General features: G+C 35.0%; 4 protein-coding genes across 4 annotated transcripts; 2 read left to right on the top strand and 2 right to left on the bottom strand.

Moving 5' to 3' along the window:
• Window positions 1-98: 98 nt before the first annotated feature.
• On the bottom strand, window positions 99-2,028 carry PPL_05932 (uncharacterized protein; the record flags this gene model as incomplete). The annotated part of the gene is made up of 5 exons (XM_020576802.1): window positions 99-936; window positions 1,015-1,112; window positions 1,199-1,520; window positions 1,635-1,888; window positions 1,972-2,028. 5 exons carry the CDS (start codon window positions 2,026-2,028, stop codon window positions 99-101), a joined length of 1,569 nt encoding a protein of 522 aa, XP_020433214.1.
• Window positions 2,029-2,410: 382 nt separating this feature from the next.
• PPL_05931 (uncharacterized protein) lies at window positions 2,411-9,138 on the top strand (the record flags this gene model as incomplete). The annotated part of the gene is made up of 12 exons (XM_020576801.1): window positions 2,411-2,449; window positions 3,094-3,134; window positions 3,912-4,374; window positions 4,480-4,866; window positions 4,935-6,056; window positions 6,126-6,864; window positions 7,164-7,239; window positions 7,880-7,912; window positions 8,244-8,306; window positions 8,396-8,649; window positions 8,720-8,854; window positions 8,933-9,138. 12 exons carry the CDS (start codon window positions 2,411-2,413, stop codon window positions 9,136-9,138), a joined length of 3,558 nt encoding a protein of 1,185 aa, XP_020433213.1.
• Window positions 9,139-9,221: 83 nt separating this feature from the next.
• Window positions 9,222-17,072, bottom strand: sgcA (guanylyl cyclase; the record flags this gene model as incomplete). Its single annotated transcript, XM_020576800.1, has 7 exons — window positions 9,222-9,227; window positions 9,489-12,109; window positions 12,182-12,901; window positions 12,975-13,573; window positions 13,643-15,206; window positions 15,310-15,373; window positions 15,453-17,072. 7 exons carry the CDS (start codon window positions 17,070-17,072, stop codon window positions 9,222-9,224), a joined length of 7,194 nt encoding a protein of 2,397 aa, XP_020433212.1.
• A 1,615-nt stretch (window positions 17,073-18,687) lies between these two features.
• On the top strand, window positions 18,688-20,355 carry PPL_05929 (uncharacterized protein; the record flags this gene model as incomplete). Its single annotated transcript, XM_020576799.1, has 2 exons — window positions 18,688-18,863; window positions 18,951-20,355. The coding sequence occupies 2 exons, from the start codon at window positions 18,688-18,690 to the stop codon at window positions 20,353-20,355; spliced, it is 1,581 nt and encodes a 526-aa protein (XP_020433211.1).
• Between the last annotated feature and the right edge of the window lie 280 nt (window positions 20,356-20,635).

Below are 20,635 nucleotides of genomic sequence, written 5' to 3'. Positions count from 1 at the left end.
TGGTTGTTGGTTGTTGGTTGTATTTGTATTTACATAAAAATAAAAAAACTATTTACACATTAAAGATGATGATGGAGGATTGTTGTTGTTGTTGTTGATTATATCTTTCGTTTTCTAATGGTAGATAAATGATCATCGTCATCTTTAGTACTTCCAACGATCTGCCACTCATCATGTCCCAAATTGCCAGAGTTTCCGTAGGATTCACCGTCTGACGATGGTGGTGAAGGCGACTCTGTAGTTGGTGTGGTTTGAGTTGACTGATCCTCTTCTTTGCTTTCTTCAGAATCAGTGTTGTTTTGTGGTGGTACGTTAGATGAGACAGTATCATCAACAATTGGTGTGGTACCACTAATTTCCTCTCCTTCTGTTGTGGTGGTGCTGGTGTTGTTGACAATAGCGGTCTGACTTCCCGGTAATGGATAGGAAGACTCTTCGATCTTCTCAATCTTTACCTCTGGTGAAACTATAGATTTCGTAATGTCCTGTCCAATCTTTGGAATGCTGTAATCGTCCGCACCGTCATCGTCTTTTCCACTATAATAGTTGTTGTTATTGGTATCATTCTTCTGTTGTAACTTCTTCTTTGTCACTAAACTATCGATCTCTTTGAGTTCCTCCTCCCAGATGTATTGACTCTTGTGAGGTGAAGACGATGACGATGAACTAGAGAACGAAGAAGAAGGAAGTGGATTCAATACTTCATCCAAATCACTGTACAATTCCTTCTTTTTCTTCTTTTCTTCGTCAGTCAACTTGCTATTGTCTTTATCGAATGGGAACACATCCAAATCCTCTTCAACTGGTGGAGGATTCTTAAAGTATCTGTAGAGATACAATGAAATAATGATAAACAACGTTGAGAAACTCCAGAAGATAAACAATGAAGCAAATCCAACAGCAAATGAAATGTATGGATAATTATAAAGATAATATCTAGATTAAACAAATAAATGTACAAATTAATTACTTTTTCATTATTGAAATATATAAAAGTATTATTTTCAAACTTACTCTAAACCAGCAAGTTTTGCTTGGAAAACTAATGATGCTTTATAGATTTGAATATCTGGATTTTGAATATTTACATTTACTGAAATTGTTTGATAGAACTAAAATGAGAAGAAGAGGATAAGTTAGAATTATGATTAATTTGATCAAACAATATATATATGTTTGTTGCATAACTGTTACTTACACGTTTAGAAAGAAGATTCTCAACCATTGGAATGGATATGATTTGCTTCTCTTCTGTAATGCCAAATAGATTGGTAAGCGCATAGGTAAAGGTTCTGAACAACTTGGTAATGGTTGAGCGATACTTGAGAATACCAGGTCTACAGGTGTTCAAAATCTTTGCAGGATTCCATTTATCTTGATTCTCAATCTCGAGACACGCCATGAACATTCCGGCCGCTTCATTCTTTGGTGACTCTGGCAATTCAAGATGTAAATAGACATCATACAATTTGTTACGTTGGAATTCAACTGCAATATCTGTATGAGCTGTTATCTTTTTGCTTTTTAATTTTTAGTTATAATAATAATAATAATAATAATAATAATAATAAATTAGTTAATAAAATGATATCAATAAAGTAGACTACATGTATATTATATAACAATATATTTACCCAAATTCAAAATATAATGGTTCTTCAGTTACTACTCTTGGTACATAATAAGAGTAGATGATAAAGTAGTTGGCAAGTGAGAGTGTACCTACCAAACCAAAAGCAAGAACACTGTAGATCGATATTCTTAGCAATTTGGTTTTGTTGTTCACTAAAAAGGTAATCAATGGATCAAACAGTGGTTTGATACGATCGGTAAACCATTCCACCATTGAATTCAATGGTAGAAGCCATATTCTAATAAAAAATGATGCCTTTATATGTAAATTGTTGTATCATACAACAACAATTATTGAATTAGCATATACTTTAATTGTATAAATATATAATAACTTACAACTTTATAAGTAAACTCAAGACCTGATCTTACAACAGTTGTAACAAAAGTCTCCATAGTACTTTGTTTGATAGTTTGTTATTAACCTTTGAATAATAACTAGTTATTGTGAGTAGTATTGTTTTGTCGTTTTAAAAATGAAATAGATAAAGAGGAGGATAAGATGAAGAAGAAAGGATACTACTCGAGTAGGTCAAAAACTAATTTAACTAACTAAATTACTAATATGTTAGTAAAAAAATAAAACTTTATTAAATTAATGAAATATATATAAATAAGATTTCATTTAATTTACATGTAACAAACAAAAACAAAAAAAAAAACAATCAGTAATAATTGAACTATTAAAGTAATTTATGATGTAACAGCACCTGTGAATCACAGTAATCAAATGATTATCCAATCGTTCAAAAAAAAAAATAGTAAAAAAAAATAAAAAATGTTTACCTCTTTTGAAGTTTACAAACCAACCAAGTTAGTAATTATAACTTCTCTGAGATGTTGTTGAAGGTACAGCTAAACCAAACTAAAATTATTATTTTATTAAAATTTTAAAATAAATTAATCAATAAAAAAAGTGCAAATAAATAAATAAATTATAATTAATTTATTATATGTTTAATATAAAAATATTATATATAAGAAAATTTTAATGCAATAATAATAATGATCTAATACTAATAAAAGTAAGTAAATTCTATGTTACAATGTTTTTATATTTTTTGTTTTTAATAAAAAAAAATAATATCTTTGTGTGTTATGTTGTGTGTCAAAAAATAAATAAAAAAAAACAAAAAAACAAATAATTTAGATATTTGCAATATAATATTATATTAATTTAATGATTGTTTTGTTTGAGTGTAACATTAAATATTTATTACCTTTTTTATTGTTGGTTTTTTGATTGTTTTGTTTGTTTTTAGTCCAATGAATAAAAAAAGAAGTTTAAATGTATGATTTGATGACGATGCTCATACTTAGTTACTCTGAAAATACACACACTAATAGTGAACTTACCAAATAGCATGCTGGTGACGCTGATAAATTTGATGACTCACAGGGTTTGATATTTATTAAATCAGTTAATATTCTTAAATAAATCGAGCTATTTATCTTTCAAAGGAGATTGCACAATGTTTTGGAAAATTAAATACTGCTTATAAGTAAATAGCAAAAAGTTTATTTTTCGAGATGTTACTAACTATACTAAAGTTCTCTCAAATTCCACTCTGATTTACCAACTTTACTTATTCAAAACAGCCTTGGGTGAAAGAAATTTGCTCAAATTTAATATATATGATAAATGAAACCAAACAAAGAAACAGTGGAAAATATCCATATGATCATCTTGACAATTATCAAACGACTTTTATCAAACAAGCAACAACCAAATTTAATTTGATCTTCATACAAAATGAAACAAATTTAAAGATTAAATATTAAAATAAAAAAAGAATATGTTGCTACATAAAGTGTTAAGATTTCTTACCCTGTTGAATCTGTTTAAAAAGTTATTCCGATATTTAACATTAGTAAAATATTTCTGTATTGAACAAACATATCAATAGAAATGAATAAAAGAAAATAAATTATTAACCAATAGATTTAATATCAAATGTCATTGCCAAATTAAACATTCTTGGAATGGGATGAAATTAAATTAGGAATTTTTGATGAAAAATAAGTTTTTAACTTTGGGTCCAACCACATGTGTCATTTATTTTTTAATTAAAAATAAAACAGTGGTTATTTCAATCACACACAACTAGTTCTTCTTTGTTTATCACAGTTGGTTGTTATTATTTTATCACTCACACCATTATAGAAGATTAAGATATTACTACTATTATAAACTTTTTCAAAAACAATAACAACAATAACAATAACAACAACTACAATAACAACAACAACAAAGGCAACATTGTAACATTTTTAAATAGACATCCATTTAAATACATCATCATGGATGTTGAAATGATAACTACTTCTAGCATGAATACCTCTACATCGACAACACCATCGTCATCTTCAACAACATCTACACCATCATCATTGCAAAATGGTAATGATTATCTAAGTTTCAGAGATAATTCATTGGATGATACACTATACAGTAGACAGCGATATGTTTTGGGTGACTTTGCAATGTCACGACTCTCCAAGGGTGACGTGCTCATCAGTGGCATCGGTGGAGTCGGTCTTGAGATTGCCAAGAATCTCGTGTTGGCTGGTGTCAAATCACTGACTCTTCACGACCAATCGAACATCTCTATCGACGATCTCTCCACACAATTCTATGTAGATAACAAAGATTTGATAAACCTTACTGATGATAACAATAACAATGTTAACAGAGCGAATTACACACTTCCAAAGATTGCAGAGTTGAATCCCTATGTAAAAGTATATAGTTGGAGTGATTCACCGTTGCTTCAGGACAAGCAGCGGCTGTCAAAGTTTAAGTGTATTGTTTTGACCGATTGTGACAACTTGGCTCTTCAGATTCAGATCAATGAGTTTTGTCGTGAGCACTCGATTGCTTTCCTATCGGCCGACACCTCGGGATTGCTCGGTTGGGTGTTCGCTGATTTCGGTGCCAACTTTACGGTGTACGATAAGAACGGCGAAGATCTGAAAGAGACATTCATCTCTTCGATCTCCAATGCCCCATCAGCCATTGTCACCTGCATGGAGGGTCAGATGCACGGATTGGAATCCGGTGACCTAGTGAAGTTCCGTGAGATTCAAGGAATGACAGAACTCAACGAACAAACCTTCAAAGTGGAAGTACTCAATCCCTATTCATTCTCCATCGATTGTAACACCACCAACTACTCTATCTATTCACGTGGTGGAATCATCTCTGACGTTAAACAACCTCTAACTTTTTCATTTGTAAGTCAAATTTGAATAGTTTCAACAAAGTTCAAAACTAACTTGTTTTTTTGTTTGTGCATCTATAGAAATCATTGAAAGAATCAATTGAATCACCGGAATATTTGGATTTCAATTTGTTGAAGGAGAATGGACAGAGACATTTGGCAAGATTGACATTGTCTCAGTATAAAGAGAGATTTGGATGTTATCCAGGATCTTGGAGTCAGATCGATGCCAAAACAATGATTGAGTTGGCAGGACAAATCAACTCGAAACTCGGTATAGTGTCGACTGTGGATGAAGATGTTATCAAGACGGTCTCAATGACATCATGTGGAAATATCTGTCCACTCGTTTCAATCATCGGTGGTTTCACCGCACAGGAATGTTTGAAATCGATGACCGGTAAATTCTCACCACTCAAACAATGGCTATATATCGATGCGTTTGAATTGTACAACAAAGAGGAGGACGCGTTGAATGAGCAGCAGTTGACTACCGACTTTGTTGCCAGTGGTCAGTTGAATTCGCGACGTTCACACTCACAGCTGCTTGCTCTCGGTCTCAACAAGTGCAAGATACTCGAGAATACAAAGTTGTTTATGATTGGATCGGGTGCAATCGGTTGTGAAATGTTGAAGAACTACGCGCTCCTCGGAGTTGGTTGCGGTGCCGATGGAATGGTGACAATCACCGACAACGATCTCATTGAAAAGTCGAATCTGAATCGTCAGTTCTTGTTTAGAAATCACGATATCAACAGTCCGAAATCAAAGACGGCGGCACTCGCTGCCAAAGCAATGAATCCCGCGTTGAACGTCGATCCGCGTCAAGATAAGCTCGATGTCAACTCTGAGCACATCTACACCAGCCAATTCTATGAACGTCAAAACATTATTGTGAGTGCTCTCGACAATGTGGAGGCACGTCTCTACGTCGACACCAAGTGTGTAGCCAACAGGAAACCACTCCTCGAATCCGGTACTCTCGGAACGAAGGGACACACCCAAGTGATCATTCCCGATCTCACCGAATCGTACTCATCCACCAAAGATCCAAATGAGAAACAAACTCCATTCTGTACATTGAAATCATTCCCCTCCACCATCGACCATTGTATCCAATGGTCAAGAGATAAATTTGAAAAGCTATTCTGTATCAATCCATCTGAACTTGATAAATTCATAAATGAATCAGATTATATAACTGTAAGTTTATCGCGCTCGATATTAATATTTCCAATCATTTAGTAACTAACTAATTATCCATCCTTCTAGAAATTATTAAATTCACAAGTAAATAATAAGATTGCTATTTGTAAATCACTTTCGAAAATGATGTCACAATATCCACAGTCGTTTGAAGATTGTATTAGATATGCTAGAGTAAAGTTTGAAAAGTTGTATAATCATAATGTACTGCAATTGCTCAAGGCATATCCAATCGATATGAAAACAAAGGAAGGTGTACCTTTTTGGACACTACCAAAGAGACCACCAGCTATCATTAGCTTCAACAGGGATGACAGTTGTCATTTCAATTTCCTGGTGGAGACAGCGCTGCTCTGGGCAAACATCTTCAACATCGAGACGACCGAGGACTATCGCCAGTTTGCCTATAAATACTGTGATCAAGTCGTCGTTCCAGAGTTCAAGGCAAAGAACAAAGTAATCATATCCGACGAGAAGGCCGCTGCTCCAATCGAGACATTCTCCTACGAACAATTTATTGAACTCACAAAAACTCTGGAACAACAATTGATCAAGATGAAGAGCAACAGCAACAGCAGACAACAGACAACTCAACTCAATCCTCAGGATTTCGAAAAGGATAACGATGCCAACCATCATATCGATTTCATTACGGCCTGTGCCAATATGCGTGCACGTGTCTATAAGATCGAAGAGGTCGATCGCTTCAAGGTGAAATTGATTGCCGGAAAGATTATTCCTGCCATCGCCACAACCACCAGTGTTGTATCGGGTTTGGTTGCATTGGAGTTGATCAAAGTTCTCTGTAAACTTCAACCACTTACACAGTACCACAACTGTTTCCTCAATCTGGCACTACCCTATTTCTCGGTGTGTGAACCAGGTGAAGCGCCAAAGATCAAAGTTACCAATACATACTCCTGCACTCTCTGGGATAAGTGGGAAATCAATAACCCAGAGATAACCGTTGAGGATTTCATAAAATAGTAAGTTACTCACTTCACTTTTAATTAATTGTTATTACTGGTAAAATCAAACTCATTCTTCTTTTTACTTTGAAAATTCAATCAACCATCAGCTTCCAGGATAAATATGATTTGAAAGTTTCAGGTATCTATCAAAATACATCGATGATATTCATGGCAGCACTACCATTCCATAGAAAGAGACTATCAATGCAGTATGTATTAGAAATTCCAATTCCAATGACCAATTTACAAACTTAAAATTGTAATTTGGTTTTTCTAAACTTTAAAAGTGGTGATGATGAAGATTGCTAACACTAACACACTTGATTTAAAACTTAAATGAACAATTCCTATAGGCTGAAACAGTTGTTGGAGGATACAAATACAAAATCATACATAGATCTATTCGTATTGTTTTCAGACAATGGTGAAGATACAAAGGGACCACCAATTAGATTTATTCTCTAAATTTATTTAGATTATTAATATTAAATCAATAAATTTATTTTATATATACTTGACACACTAAAAATAACACATCTTTTCGCAATCACAATGTGCCCCAAAAATAGAAATTGTTGATCAAAAAAATAAAACAAAAAAAAACAGAATTTTTATAACCAGTGTTTTTTTAACACACCTTCAAATGATTGTTTTGGTTTACCATTAAATCAAATTCACATTCTTCTTTTAGGTGTTATAATAATAATTTAAATAATTTTATATGTTTTTTTGAACATACAACCACATACAATACATCATAAATATAAACATATTTCCAAAACATCAACCAAACAACCATTTCAACAGCAAGCAGATTATTATTCAAGTGTAATCATTAACTCTAAATAGGAGAGGTGTTCATTTTCATTTGCAAGCTGCAAAGTAACTAAATATTTAGTTTATAAATTAAATTCAATTCAATTAAATCATTTTTTTGTACAACAATCAATAACAAATAGCAACAACAACAACAACAACAAATAACAACTTCATTCATATCTTATTATTGGTTTTTTTTATAACATTTTAGTTTAGGTGTTATTTTTTTAAATAGAAAAAATAAAAATAATAGTAGTTACTCAACTGGTTGAATTATAACATTAGAAAAAAAAACTATCACTTCTCTTTCGAAAATGGAGTTAAAACACCCACTTATTATTATAAGTGTTGTTCCGCTTGCTACATTGATTACCACTTATATTTTGAACAATAGATTGGGGGATCAAACTCAAACGATTCCATTCATTTCAGAGACATTAAATAATTCACCAGAAAGGTATTAATAAAATGATCATTCTATATAGATGTAACAATTCAAACAACTTTTAGACTTACCATTCCTCTTTATGATCACACACCTTAAAGTTGTATTGGTACATTAGGTCTGTCCGTGACATCATGGGTTATGGTTTTTATCATCTTTATCAAGCAATCAATCACTAAATTCATGATAAACAATTCACCGTTTACATCGAGTTTCGATACTTTTTGGACGGATTCACGCAAAGAAGCATTCAACAAAATTACCTCCATCACTGGTACAATCAGTGCGTTTTCTCTCACAGGAGTAGCGTCATTCCAATATAAAAATTTACCAATTCCACATATTATTTTTGCATGTAAGTGATAATTTAATCAGTGGAGTTTAAAATTTTCAATCTCTAATTTTGCGCTCTATGATTTATTTAGTATTATTCTTTTTTGGTGGACTGGCATACATCATTTTACAAACTATATTGGATTATAACATAAGTTCATTCTCAAGAAATATGATTAGATTAAGAATATTTTTATCTGGATTATGTTTAGCTTTTATAATTCCCTGTATGTAAATTGATTAATATTTCATCAATTCATTCAACACTTTACTCATCATCATTCTGTAAATATTTTTTTATTTAGATGCAATATTACAATTTATAGATGAATATTGGTTCTCAAATATTTCGGCACTCTTCGAAATTCTATCTGCAGCCACACTCTTTGTTTATTTCATGACATACATTCATGAGTTTGGTCAATTCGAAATGTCTTTGGACTTCCACTATAAACAAAATACAGAGAAATCAGTTTTGCTTAAAAACTCAAATAGATACTATCAACAATAGTATCCAACACTCTGTTTGTAAGATTGGTTGGAAACCAATCATTTCCAAACCTCCCTCCCCTTCCTTCTTTCACATAGAATAAATTATTTCTATTTATTTTTATACGCAGTCAACTGTATCTTACTTATCTAGTATTTATATTTCAAGAGAGATAGAATGATATATATATATCATTTACATTTAAATAATGAATGAAAAAAATTATGTTTAAAAATAATATACAAATAAACAATTTATTTTCGTAATCCAAATAAACTGTTGAATACATCTGTTTTCTTTTCAGGTGATGATACTTTGGTGATGTTGGGTGGTGATGAAGATTGAGTATTGGTATTGCTCGGAGCTATTACCGGCTGGTAACCCGAACCATCCCCATCAAAATAGAGGGATTGATAGTAGACACACAGCTCTTCTTCGAAAGGCATCTGTAATTTAACAGCTTTCTCTTTGGCCTCTTTGATATGATCTTCGTGGTCGGTCGATGGATCCTTTCCAGAGAGAATCGAAATGATCGCCTTCAAGAGGATGGTACGTGGTTGTCCAATGGCGAAAATCTCTGAGAATTTCTCAAGCAACGATAGTGACTCGTGTATTTCAGCGAGAACTTTGGAACGATTGGTGCCAGACAGCGAATTTTGCATTAGCTTTATGAGAATCAATGGAATCGAAGCATAGGCTTCGAAAGTAGTGAAATTGTTGGGTTCGCCACGCACCAATATCGAGTAGGTTCGCTTGCTATATTCGTAGGCACCGACCGGATCGTTGAGTTGCAGTGCAAGTAATGCTTTTAGTATATTGAAATTCACTTGGAAACTAAGTGAGACTTCGGCGGCACCAATTGTGTTGAACAATGATTCAATCTCATTGAGTTTACTGCCAGTGATTGACAGCTCGCCAAGACGATAGTGACTGAACGAAGCTGTGAGGAGAGCCATGATCTGTAGCTGAATATCGCCTCGGACTCGTGAACTTTCTAACGCTTTTTGCGCCAGATTGACAGAGGCACGCCATTGTCCCATGTAATAGAGACACATGGCTAGCAGGACACTGGATTCTTCCATCATCTTCTTGTCACCCACTTTTCCAGCGGATTCCGACGAGATTTGGAATCCCGATTCCGCTTCAGTCCATCTTCCAAGTCCTGCCATGTAGATTCCCCATGATTGATGTGAGTTTCCATACACATATCCATTGGTTTCATCGGAACGTGCCAATATCTCTGCATAGTATTTCAAGGGAGTGGCATGATTTCCATTGGCACCGAGCACACGAATTCCAATGGATAACGCTTCACTTTGGAGATTCCAACTCTCGGTTGCAAGCTGAGACGCAACGAATGCACACCAAGATGAAGATTGCTTAGCGCAATCGTGTAGGAATATTTTAGAGAGGAGGACAAGACACAGAATGGCCTCTCTTTTCTCAAATGGATCGAGCGTTGAGGTGAAGAATTTGGTGAGAGAATCTTGGCGTGCAACTTTTGGAAGACGAACCAATTTACGTGCACCCGATGGAGCTGGCTGTGGTGCACTCTGGTTGGGTGGCATTTCAATGCCAAGATGTTTGAGTGCAGTCAAGAAATGTAGCGATGCCGATTGAAGCGCTCCCATATTGTAGAGTGCCAGACCGAGTTTACGTGAGATGGAAACAGCTTCGAGTGAAGCTTTCTTGGGATTTGGAGATGACGACGAAGATGATGAAGATCCTGACGCTGTTGAAGTAATCGATGTAAAGTTATTTGTTGATGCACTTCGTCTGTGTAGTTTCTTTGGATTCAATTTCTTTGAGTCCTCTTCGGCCGATGTTTCCAACTGAGTATTGGCGATATCGTCCAGACATTTCAATGCCAACTGGAAGAAACGTACTGCTTCCTTGTTGTTATTATCGGAAAGTGCAATTCCACCTGCTTTACTAGCATACTCAACCGTTTTCACATTGTCTTGTGCCTGATGATAGTGATGAACGAGTGCAACAAACAAAGAGTGTTGTGGTGTGTTTGTCAACTCCATAATATTGGCAATCTTGTGGTGTAGTTCACGACGTTGTGAGAACAACATTAGATCGTAGACAACCTCTTGTGTTCGCGTATGTTGGAACGAGTAAACGAGTTCTCCACTTGCATTGACACGTGAACGAATGAAATGAAGTTTTTCCAATATCTGTAGATCGTGTAACAAGTCATCCTTGGTGGTGGATTCCGTTGGTAGAATGCGATAGAGACTGTCTAGAGTGAACGGTGTACCAATGACAGATGCAACTTTCAACTCCAATTGCTGGACATTAGAGAGCCGATCGATTCTACTGGTAATCAGTGAAGTTACTGTTCGAGGTAGCGACACTCTGATATGCTCGATCGCCTCGAGTTTCGAAATGAATCGCTGTGTTGCTTCATCGAATAGATTGGCTGCACGCAGACCATTCAACATCTCTTCGATAACGAAATGATTTCCTTGTGAACGATTGAATATTTCCTCTACAATCTCGTCGGGCACACCTTCAGAGTTCAACATTTGATTGATAAGCTGAGCGGTTTCTTCTTTGGTTCCGAGTGGTTCCAGTTGAATCGTTGCAATTCCAGTGAGATTGGTGAATCCAAACGGCAAACCTTCTTTCATTGGACGCAGAGCAATGACAATTAAATGATTCTCCAACTGATGACAGAGATTCAATGTCAGAGTCCAACTTGCACTATCCATATGATGAGCATCGTCAATCACTATAACAGTGTTTCTGGGGATTAACATTTGGACGAGCCGGAGCATCAACATCTGTTGAGTTTCAGCACGTTGCGGTGCAGAGTATCGACGATTGACTTGTGGTGGATTCACGTTGATATCCAAAATCGGATTGAGCAGACCAACGTGTGGACCAAGCTCCAAAAGATTCTTGTATTCCTGTGCCTCTGATTCTTTGAGTGGCTCAGCTAGCAGCTGTTTCCAAATGTAGAATGCAATCGATTCGTTCATCTGCACTCCAGTTGCTTTGACAACCTTTAGTCCCTGACAGTATGAATACTTGATCTCCGAGATGAATCGCGATTTACCAAGACCGGCTTCTGCCTCTATCAGAACCACCTGTGTTCCATAGCCATCCCGTACCAGCCCTATCAAATCGGCCACCTGTTTCAACTGTGGTTGGCGACCGATGAGAGCACGATTGCGAACTGGATGATTTCTCGGTGATTGGTGATCGAGCGTGTACTTCTTGATTGGCTTGAACACCGGGATGGGAGCTGCCTTTCCTTTCACTTTGATAGGATCACTCAGTCGTACGAATTCAATGTTCTTGGCGTTCTTTGAAGTCTCCTCGCAGCAGAGTACTCCTCCTTGGCTGTGACTCATCAGCCTCGCCGAGAGATTGACCATGTCACCGACCACCGCATATTCACGACGTTCATCGCTACCGACATCACCACAGAAACACTTTCCAGTGGTGACACCCACCGTCGAGATTACCGTCAACTTGAAGAGGGATACGACAATCTCCATGGCAGCTTCGACTGCACGCGAAGGATCGTCTTCATGACTGTAGGGCGGTACACCCCAACAAGCAATCAATACACAACCCTTGTCGTCAATCATGAACTGACGGACAGTACCCTCATATTTATAAACAATCTTTTGAATTTCCACTACGATCGATTGCAACTTTTTCAAATCCTTCACAGGATCGGGAACACCATAGGAAAGATTAACGAAAATCACAGAGATATGACGGAGTTCCGCAAGATACTCGCCATGTCCATGTTTCAATTGATTGATTACTGCATTCGGAACGAATCGCTTCAGTGAATCTTCCATATCCATGAGAAGCGGTAGATCAAAAGAGGAACTTGCGATCCATCGACACCAACATCTGTTCATTGTAATCGGCGGTCGGTTTCTTCTCCTTCTTGTCAAGCAATACCATAGAATCCAACTTGTAGTTTGTCTTTCCCTTTGGTTTACTGCAGTTTGCGCAATGCTTGATAACCTCTTGACACTGCGGTGAAATATAGATTTCTCCACTTTCTGCTTCCTTCTCACAGAGTGTGGCTTGGATCAGCGCTTCACCGGCAATCAGGAACTCGACTTTCGAACTGACACCACCGACGTACAGCCCACTGATATTTCCACATCCGATTCCAATGTGCAGTGTAAGGAATCCTCCGGGCACAGGGAAGTTGTGCAGCTTTCGCTGTAGGGAAAGCGCACATTCACAAGCAATACGAACACGGTTGGTAACATCGCCATGCGTTGGCCAATGTGTCAGCACAGCATCACCTGCAAACTTCACGATATCTCCACCGTAGCCCTTGACAACCTTAATCAGAATCTCAAAGTAACGATTTAGATTTCTAGTGAGAAGTTCGACACCCTCCTGTCCATGTCCACCAAGTCGCTCCGTCAAAGAAGTGAAACCAGAGATATCCGCAAATAATACACATGATGAATAACTATAGTATAAGAAAAATATAGTTAGATATTGATTGATTGATTGATTGTTAATTAAAGAAGTAAGTTACTTTTCAATATGTGGAGGTTGAATTGGATCTGCAGATGCCAATAGTCCTTTAATAACAAGATTGGATACGTATGAACCAAGACTATTGATTTGAAGACGTTCTTTGTCATCGGATGGCAGCTTGTCTTGACGATCCTGGTGAGTCGAACCTTCGAGCCAGAATTGATTGAAACTGTTACGTTGCTTTTGGTCATCGGTTTGTTTGATGGATTTCAAGTGTTTAGAGAATACCGACATCTTGAATGGTTTCAATTTCTTTCCGCTGGTCGGCTGTTGAGGTAACTGACTGTTGGTGATAGCAGTGATCGTATTGGGATTGATTGTCGATGCCGGACCAGTAGTAGTGGTTGTCGTTGTAGTCGTTGTATTATTGCTGGCAACCGTAGTGGTAGTTGTAGTGGTTGCTGTCATCGATTTCGTTGGTGACATTGCCAACTCGTTGGTCAATGACGTTGGACTGCTTCCCGCTCCACCTCCAACACCGGAATCGGTTATCACCAGTGTAGTTGTTGTTGTAGTTGAGCTTGGTGAAGTCGGTGCATTGTCTTTGGTTATCAACGTCAATGTTGTAGTAGTCTGTTGTTGTTGTTGTTGTTGCTGTTGCTTTTCATCAGAATCATTCAATCTCGGTGAATATATCATTTCCATCGATGGTGAAGGAACGATTGCTATCGTTCTCGAGTTTCTAGCCGATGTAGATAAAGATGTAGATGTTGTTGTTGTTGTTGTTGGTTCATCTGTTGTTGATGTCGTTGCAGTTGTTGGTAAAACTGAATTTAATAAAGTAGCTAACAAGTTTGATGAAGAAGTCGATTGTTGTGGTAATTGTATAATTGGAATAGGTGGATGAGAAGAAGAAGTAGAAGTATTATTTGTGGTAGAGTTGGAAGGTGATGGTTGTGCTTGTTCATCGTCAGAGAAAACTAAAGGTTGTTGATTCAAAGACATATTACTATCAATGAATGATGTATCGGTAGATAAGAACGAACTATCTGTTACTGTATCGGTTTGGTTTGGTGTTAACGATATATTAAAATTGCTATTGCTGTTGTTATTCTTTATAGGTATATCAATATTAGGTGATGCAATATGTTGATATTGTGGTATAGGTTGTTCTTCTATCTGCTCTTGTTGATTCTCTTCAATCTTTGTATTATTATTACTATCTTGTTGTTGTTGTTCGTCCTGTTTTGATTGCGATAGATCTAATATTGGAATAGGTGAGGTAGATGTAGAAGATTGTGTAACTTCATTATTATTATTATTATTGTTGTTGTTGTTTGTTGTTGTTTCAATTGATCTTGGTGTTGTCTCGGTATTAACAATAGTAGAAGCACCAGTAGCCTCATTTCTGGTGATGGTAATGCTTTGCTTTTGAACTGGTTTGCCCATGAATGAATTAAGCAAGATTGTCTTCATTGTGGTTGTCCTACTGCTAATGTCTGACTTTGTATTTGCCTTTGTCAGCTTTGGTGACTTTATAGGTGGTGGTGGAATTACAACTGGTGCTGTTATATTACTGCTACTATTACTATTCCTTCTAGTGGTAGTACTAACAAACGGATCTGTTTAATAAATAAATAATAAATAATAAACAAACAAAATTATAAAATGTTAGAAATTAAACAATACAATATAATATTATAATTTAGATTAGTAATTAATTACCTTTTACATTGAATGTTATATGTGTAAATATATTGATACATTGATTAACTTTATCAATCAACTCCTATATATATATTAGAGAGAGAAAATGCTAGTTAATAACAAGTTTGTTATATAGATAACATTGATTTACTTTGACTTACAGAAGTTGATTGTGAAGCAGACAGTGACTGTATGCTGCTGCTCAATTGAGCGTGCTCATTGATAATGACTTTTAATGAATTCGAAGACTCTTGTAGCTTAGTACAGAGATTTGGTAGAGTTATATTTTTGGTCTGCTCTATATACATTGTACCTCGTGGTATAACTGTTGTTGTTGTTGTTGTTGTTGCTGTTGTTGGTGGTTTTGATGGTATTACAATTGGTGATGTCGTTGATATAGGTGATATTGAAATTAACATTGTATTATTATTACTATTATCGTTATTAGTGTTTGTTGTTGTTGTTGTTGTTGTTGTATTCAAATCAAGACTATTATTTAATATTGGTGTTGATAAAGATGGTGTTGATGGACTACTAGATAACATAATCGGACTGGTCGTAGATGAAAATGAGGAAGATCTATTCTGATTGATTCTCTGTTGATTCTTCAAGTGCCAGAGTAGATTCAGTAGCGAAGTGTGTATCTGATATAAATAATCGAAATAATGAAGTGGTTGTTGTTGTTGTTGTTGCTGATGATGTTGCTGTTGCTGTTTCATCTGTGGACCAACTATCGGTGGTAACATCGTACCGTTGTTAATAGAAGATCTTCTGATTCTTGGTGGCGAAGTCGGTACCGAGGAACCAGCCTGCATACTACTGCTCAACATTGTCGGAGTAGTAGCACTTGCGAGTGGTGATACTTTCTCCGGACTATTACAACTACTACTCTGATTACTCTTCATAGATGGTGAAGTCGGTGCTGACTGTGAGAATTGTTGCTGCTCATTATTCGTTGTTCCTGTTGATGTTGTTATAGTTGTCGATGTTGTTGTAGTTACTGTTGTCGATGTTGTTGTTGTTACTGCTGTTGTTGATGTTGTCGATGGTCTCGGTGCATTAAAAGTAGGTATATGCCAATGCATTTCGGTGAGTAACAGTATTAGATGTTGCCACTGTAGAAGCAGGTCTTTTCGGTGGAGTAGATAGTCGTTCTTGACCGGTGCCAACGTCGTCAGTGCAACACCCTTGTGCGCAACACTATTGTATTGCTTCACAGTTGCAATGATATTGGTGATGCTGTTCACTATCGATTTGATAACATCCAACAACTCTGTATGTTCTATCTTTGATCTTACTACACCATGATTGTTATTGTTAATGTTATTGTTATTACTGTTGTTGTTGTTGTTGTTGTTGTTGTTGTTGTTGTTGTTGTTGTTGTTGTTGTTAACACTGGCTATTGTTGGTGTTAGAGATGTAGATGTAGATGTAGTTGTAAGAGATGGTAACGATAGCTCTGAACATCTTGAGGTCATTCTACGTGAGAACATAACGATCTCTAACTCACTAACAGGATCACTTGCAACTACAAACTCATCGATACGCGCGATATCCAACAACATCGACTTGCCATACTCCAGCGATTTCTTTGAGCCATCATCTACCACCACAACATTGTTTGTAGATGTTGCTATTGCTGCTGATATCAGACTACTATTGTTGTTATTATTAATATTGTTATTGTTATTATTACTAAGATTCGATGTTGATGATGATGATGATGATGATGGTGTAGATGTTGCTGATGATGTTGTAGATATAGATGATTTAGTATCCATTAAATAAATAAATAAATAAAAAAACAAACAAATAAAAAAATATATATATATAAAATAAATCTATTAAAAATCTATTATTACAAAAAAAACAAAATAAAAAAACAAAAAAAAAACCTAAGATTTAATTTATATTATATTTAAATAGTAATTTATTGATACATGTATGTTTTCAAACACTACTGTTTACTTTTATTTGCAATCAACTTTATAATTTTTGATGGTCTGTTTTTTTTGTTTTTTGTTTTTTGATTTTTTCCATCTTGACTAAAAAAGTCAATTGAGAAAATTTTGATCGAATATTTATTCACAATAAATCCAAAAAAAAATATTAAAACATATTAACTTTAAATTAACTATACTTGTAAAATAAGTTCTTAAAACCAACATGAAATTGAATGAAAATATTTTAGAGACTTTAAAAGATTATAAAAAATTTCTTTAATATATTAATAAAAAAATAGAAGTAATAACTTTAAAATAAATATCTCAGGAGTCAATGATCAATTAGAAATTTTATTCTTATCTGTAGTTGGAAATCAAAAATATATTTGCTTATCACTTAAAAATTAAAAAATTAATTTTTAAGATCTTTTATAAAATCAACATTTTATCTAATATCTTAATTGTTTTAACATTACAAAGAAAAAATAAACTACCTTATTGGTGATAGATTTATAAATTAAAACAAACCTCGATTTTATTTTACTTGGAAGATATAGTATAAAGAAATTTAATTAAAAATTTTATCAGAACTTTTACTTTTCACGATACGATATTCTTTTTACTATGACACTAAATAAATATGATCTTTGAATACCCGTTTTAGAAATCAACCAATTTATTGAATAAAAAAAACACGTCCTTGTTCAACCCTACCATACATCCAACAGGAATATTGGATAAAAATTTGAATATCGAAAAAAATCATAAAAAAAAAGAGATTTACCAAATTTGGTTAAAAAAATTATTATTTCCTAAAACTCATACAATAAAATGAATATTGTAACTTTCATAGTAGAGCCATATTATCGAAAATTGAATTGAATTAATAAATCAAAAAAACCAAATAATAATACAAAAAACAAAAAAATATCCTTTTTATTAACTAACCAACAAAAAAACACAAATACTTTGAATTATTTCAACTTTAATAATTAATTAATTTTTTATTTTTAAGTAATATCTAAAGCAGTTATTGTTATCTACTTTTATTAGAAGGTCATATATATATTTTTTTAAAAGTTTTTTTGAATTTCAACCACATTACATATAAATTAAAAAGGTTTCAGTTTTTCAAGAAATTAAGTTTGCAGAATATTGTAACCTTGTTTACATAAAAGTGTTTCTAATACAAAAGAGAATAAAATATTAAATTAATTTAAAAAGGGTAACTACAAAATTATATAACCATACTTCAAATACAAACAAATTCAAATAAATTTCATTAATTAATTCATATTTTATTTTTATCCATTTTATTTTATTTTTTATCTTTTTTTATTTTTATTTAGATTCAAAAATAATATAAAAAAATTATAATAATAATAATAAATTAATACAATTTTTAATATTAATTGTTCAAATTACAAAAAAAAAAAATAATATATCTTGGAAAATGGGAGGAAAAGATCCAACACAAGGAGTTTTGAGTGTCTTTGATTTTGTACAATCAAGAAAATACTATGGTTTACAAATTCCAATCGCCAACTTGATGACCACAATCAACTCATGGTGGTCCTATCAAAAATATCAAACTGACAAGTTTGATCCAAAAGGATATATGCAAGGAAGGTTTGTATTAATCAATTATTACAAAATGTTAAAGTACATATGTAAATTATTAACTTGTTTATAATCTTCTTCTTTTTATTTTTCTAGAAAAACTGGATTACATTTAAATTTCATTCCAAAATATAAGTTACAAGTTAAAAGAGATACAGATGGAGGTACCGTTATTCAAGTTGACTACTGGGCAAGAATTAGAAAGACTGGAATTGCCGCTGCTTTTATTACCTATGGTTTGACGGCTGCTGTCGGTGCCGGAACTCTCTCCTACCATTGCATGGAAGCCAAGAATTTCCTCAAGGCATTCTGGGAGTGGTTCGACGGATCCTACCAAGTGGTAAAGGTCGAGGTGTTGATGAACGAGGAGAATACAGGCAGCAAGCAAGAGAATGCCAATGGATCTGGATACTCTGCAACCAGCTCCACCGTCAATAACTACTATAACTATGGAAGTGGTACCACCGGAACCACTCAAACACAATCGACCGTTCAACAACAATCTGGAATGTACCCAGCGGGAATGGATCAATATGCTTACTCACAGTACGGTTACACTGGATATGGAATGCCAGGTGTTGGTGTACCAGGACAGGAGGGAATGGGAATGGGCATGGGAATGGAGCAATACGGACAGAATGCTTATGGGCAAACTGCTGGCAGTGAGTATGACCAGCAGAATGGCTACGGTCAAGCTGGATACGGACAATCAGGATATGGTCAATCCGGATACGAACAAAATGTTTATGGTCAACAACAACAAGCTGGATATGGTCAACAACAACAACAACAATCTGGATACAACACCGGCTCTTATGGAATGAACGCACAAGGCGAACCTGTAGCAGCTGGCGGTGTATTCCATCAACAAACCTCGTTCTCACATACTACAACCACAGGTCTCAACACAGGTGTAGGTGGAACTGCAACTGACTACAACTCAATGTATGGCGGTGACACTTCGCTTCAAAACGATTTCCGCAGTAAATACTCTAGTTCCGGCTCGTTGAAAGTACCCGGTGCAGCAGGATCAAGTGGTGCCGGATACAATCAAAACAAGTCGCCAACTGGCAGCAGCGGTAGTGGACTCAGTCCAAATAGATCGCCAGGCGACGTTCCATATCCAAATCAAGCACCATTACCACCACCTCTTCCACAAAGACCAACGTCAACGGGATCGGCATCAGCATCGGCATCTTCATCTTCAGGTTCAAATCCACCAACTCCAAGTTCAATAGCCAATCCATTACTCAAACACGTATCAACTCCAACGCAGTCATCACAGCCATCAACACCTAGCTCGATGCTAAAGCCAAGCACTGCAGAGTTTGTAGAGGGCACTCCACAACCAACGAAAGAGAGTTCAGAAAACGATAGACTAAAGAGAGGTGGTCTCGGTTTCGGTTATACCTACGATCATCTTAAAGACGAACTCGACAAGAAATACGCAGAGAGAAGAGAAAGAATGTCTCAAGGTCAAACTGGTAACCCAACCAACTAGATATGATATAAACATTAATATCAAAAAAAAAAAAAAAAAATGAAAAAGAAAAAGAAAAGAAATACTTTCCTTAAAACTAACACAAATAGGTTAAATTAACCTATCTATAATAAAAAAAATCTAAGAATAATAAATTGTAAATTGTACTTTCATTGAATTCTAAAATTTGAGAATATTTCTCATTCAAACTTGATCAACTTTAAATAGATCTATTTACTAACACTTGCGTTTATTTTACTGATTTAATAATTTATTTAATATTAATCAAGATCTATAAGTG

This window comes from Heterostelium album (genome assembly GCF_000004825.1).
Source record: "Heterostelium album PN500 unplaced genomic scaffold PPL_contig13, whole genome shotgun sequence".
In the NCBI taxonomy this organism is placed as follows: domain Eukaryota; phylum Evosea; class Eumycetozoa; order Acytosteliales; family Acytosteliaceae; genus Heterostelium; species Heterostelium album.
This window is presented reverse-complemented; position numbering and strand designations above follow the sequence as displayed.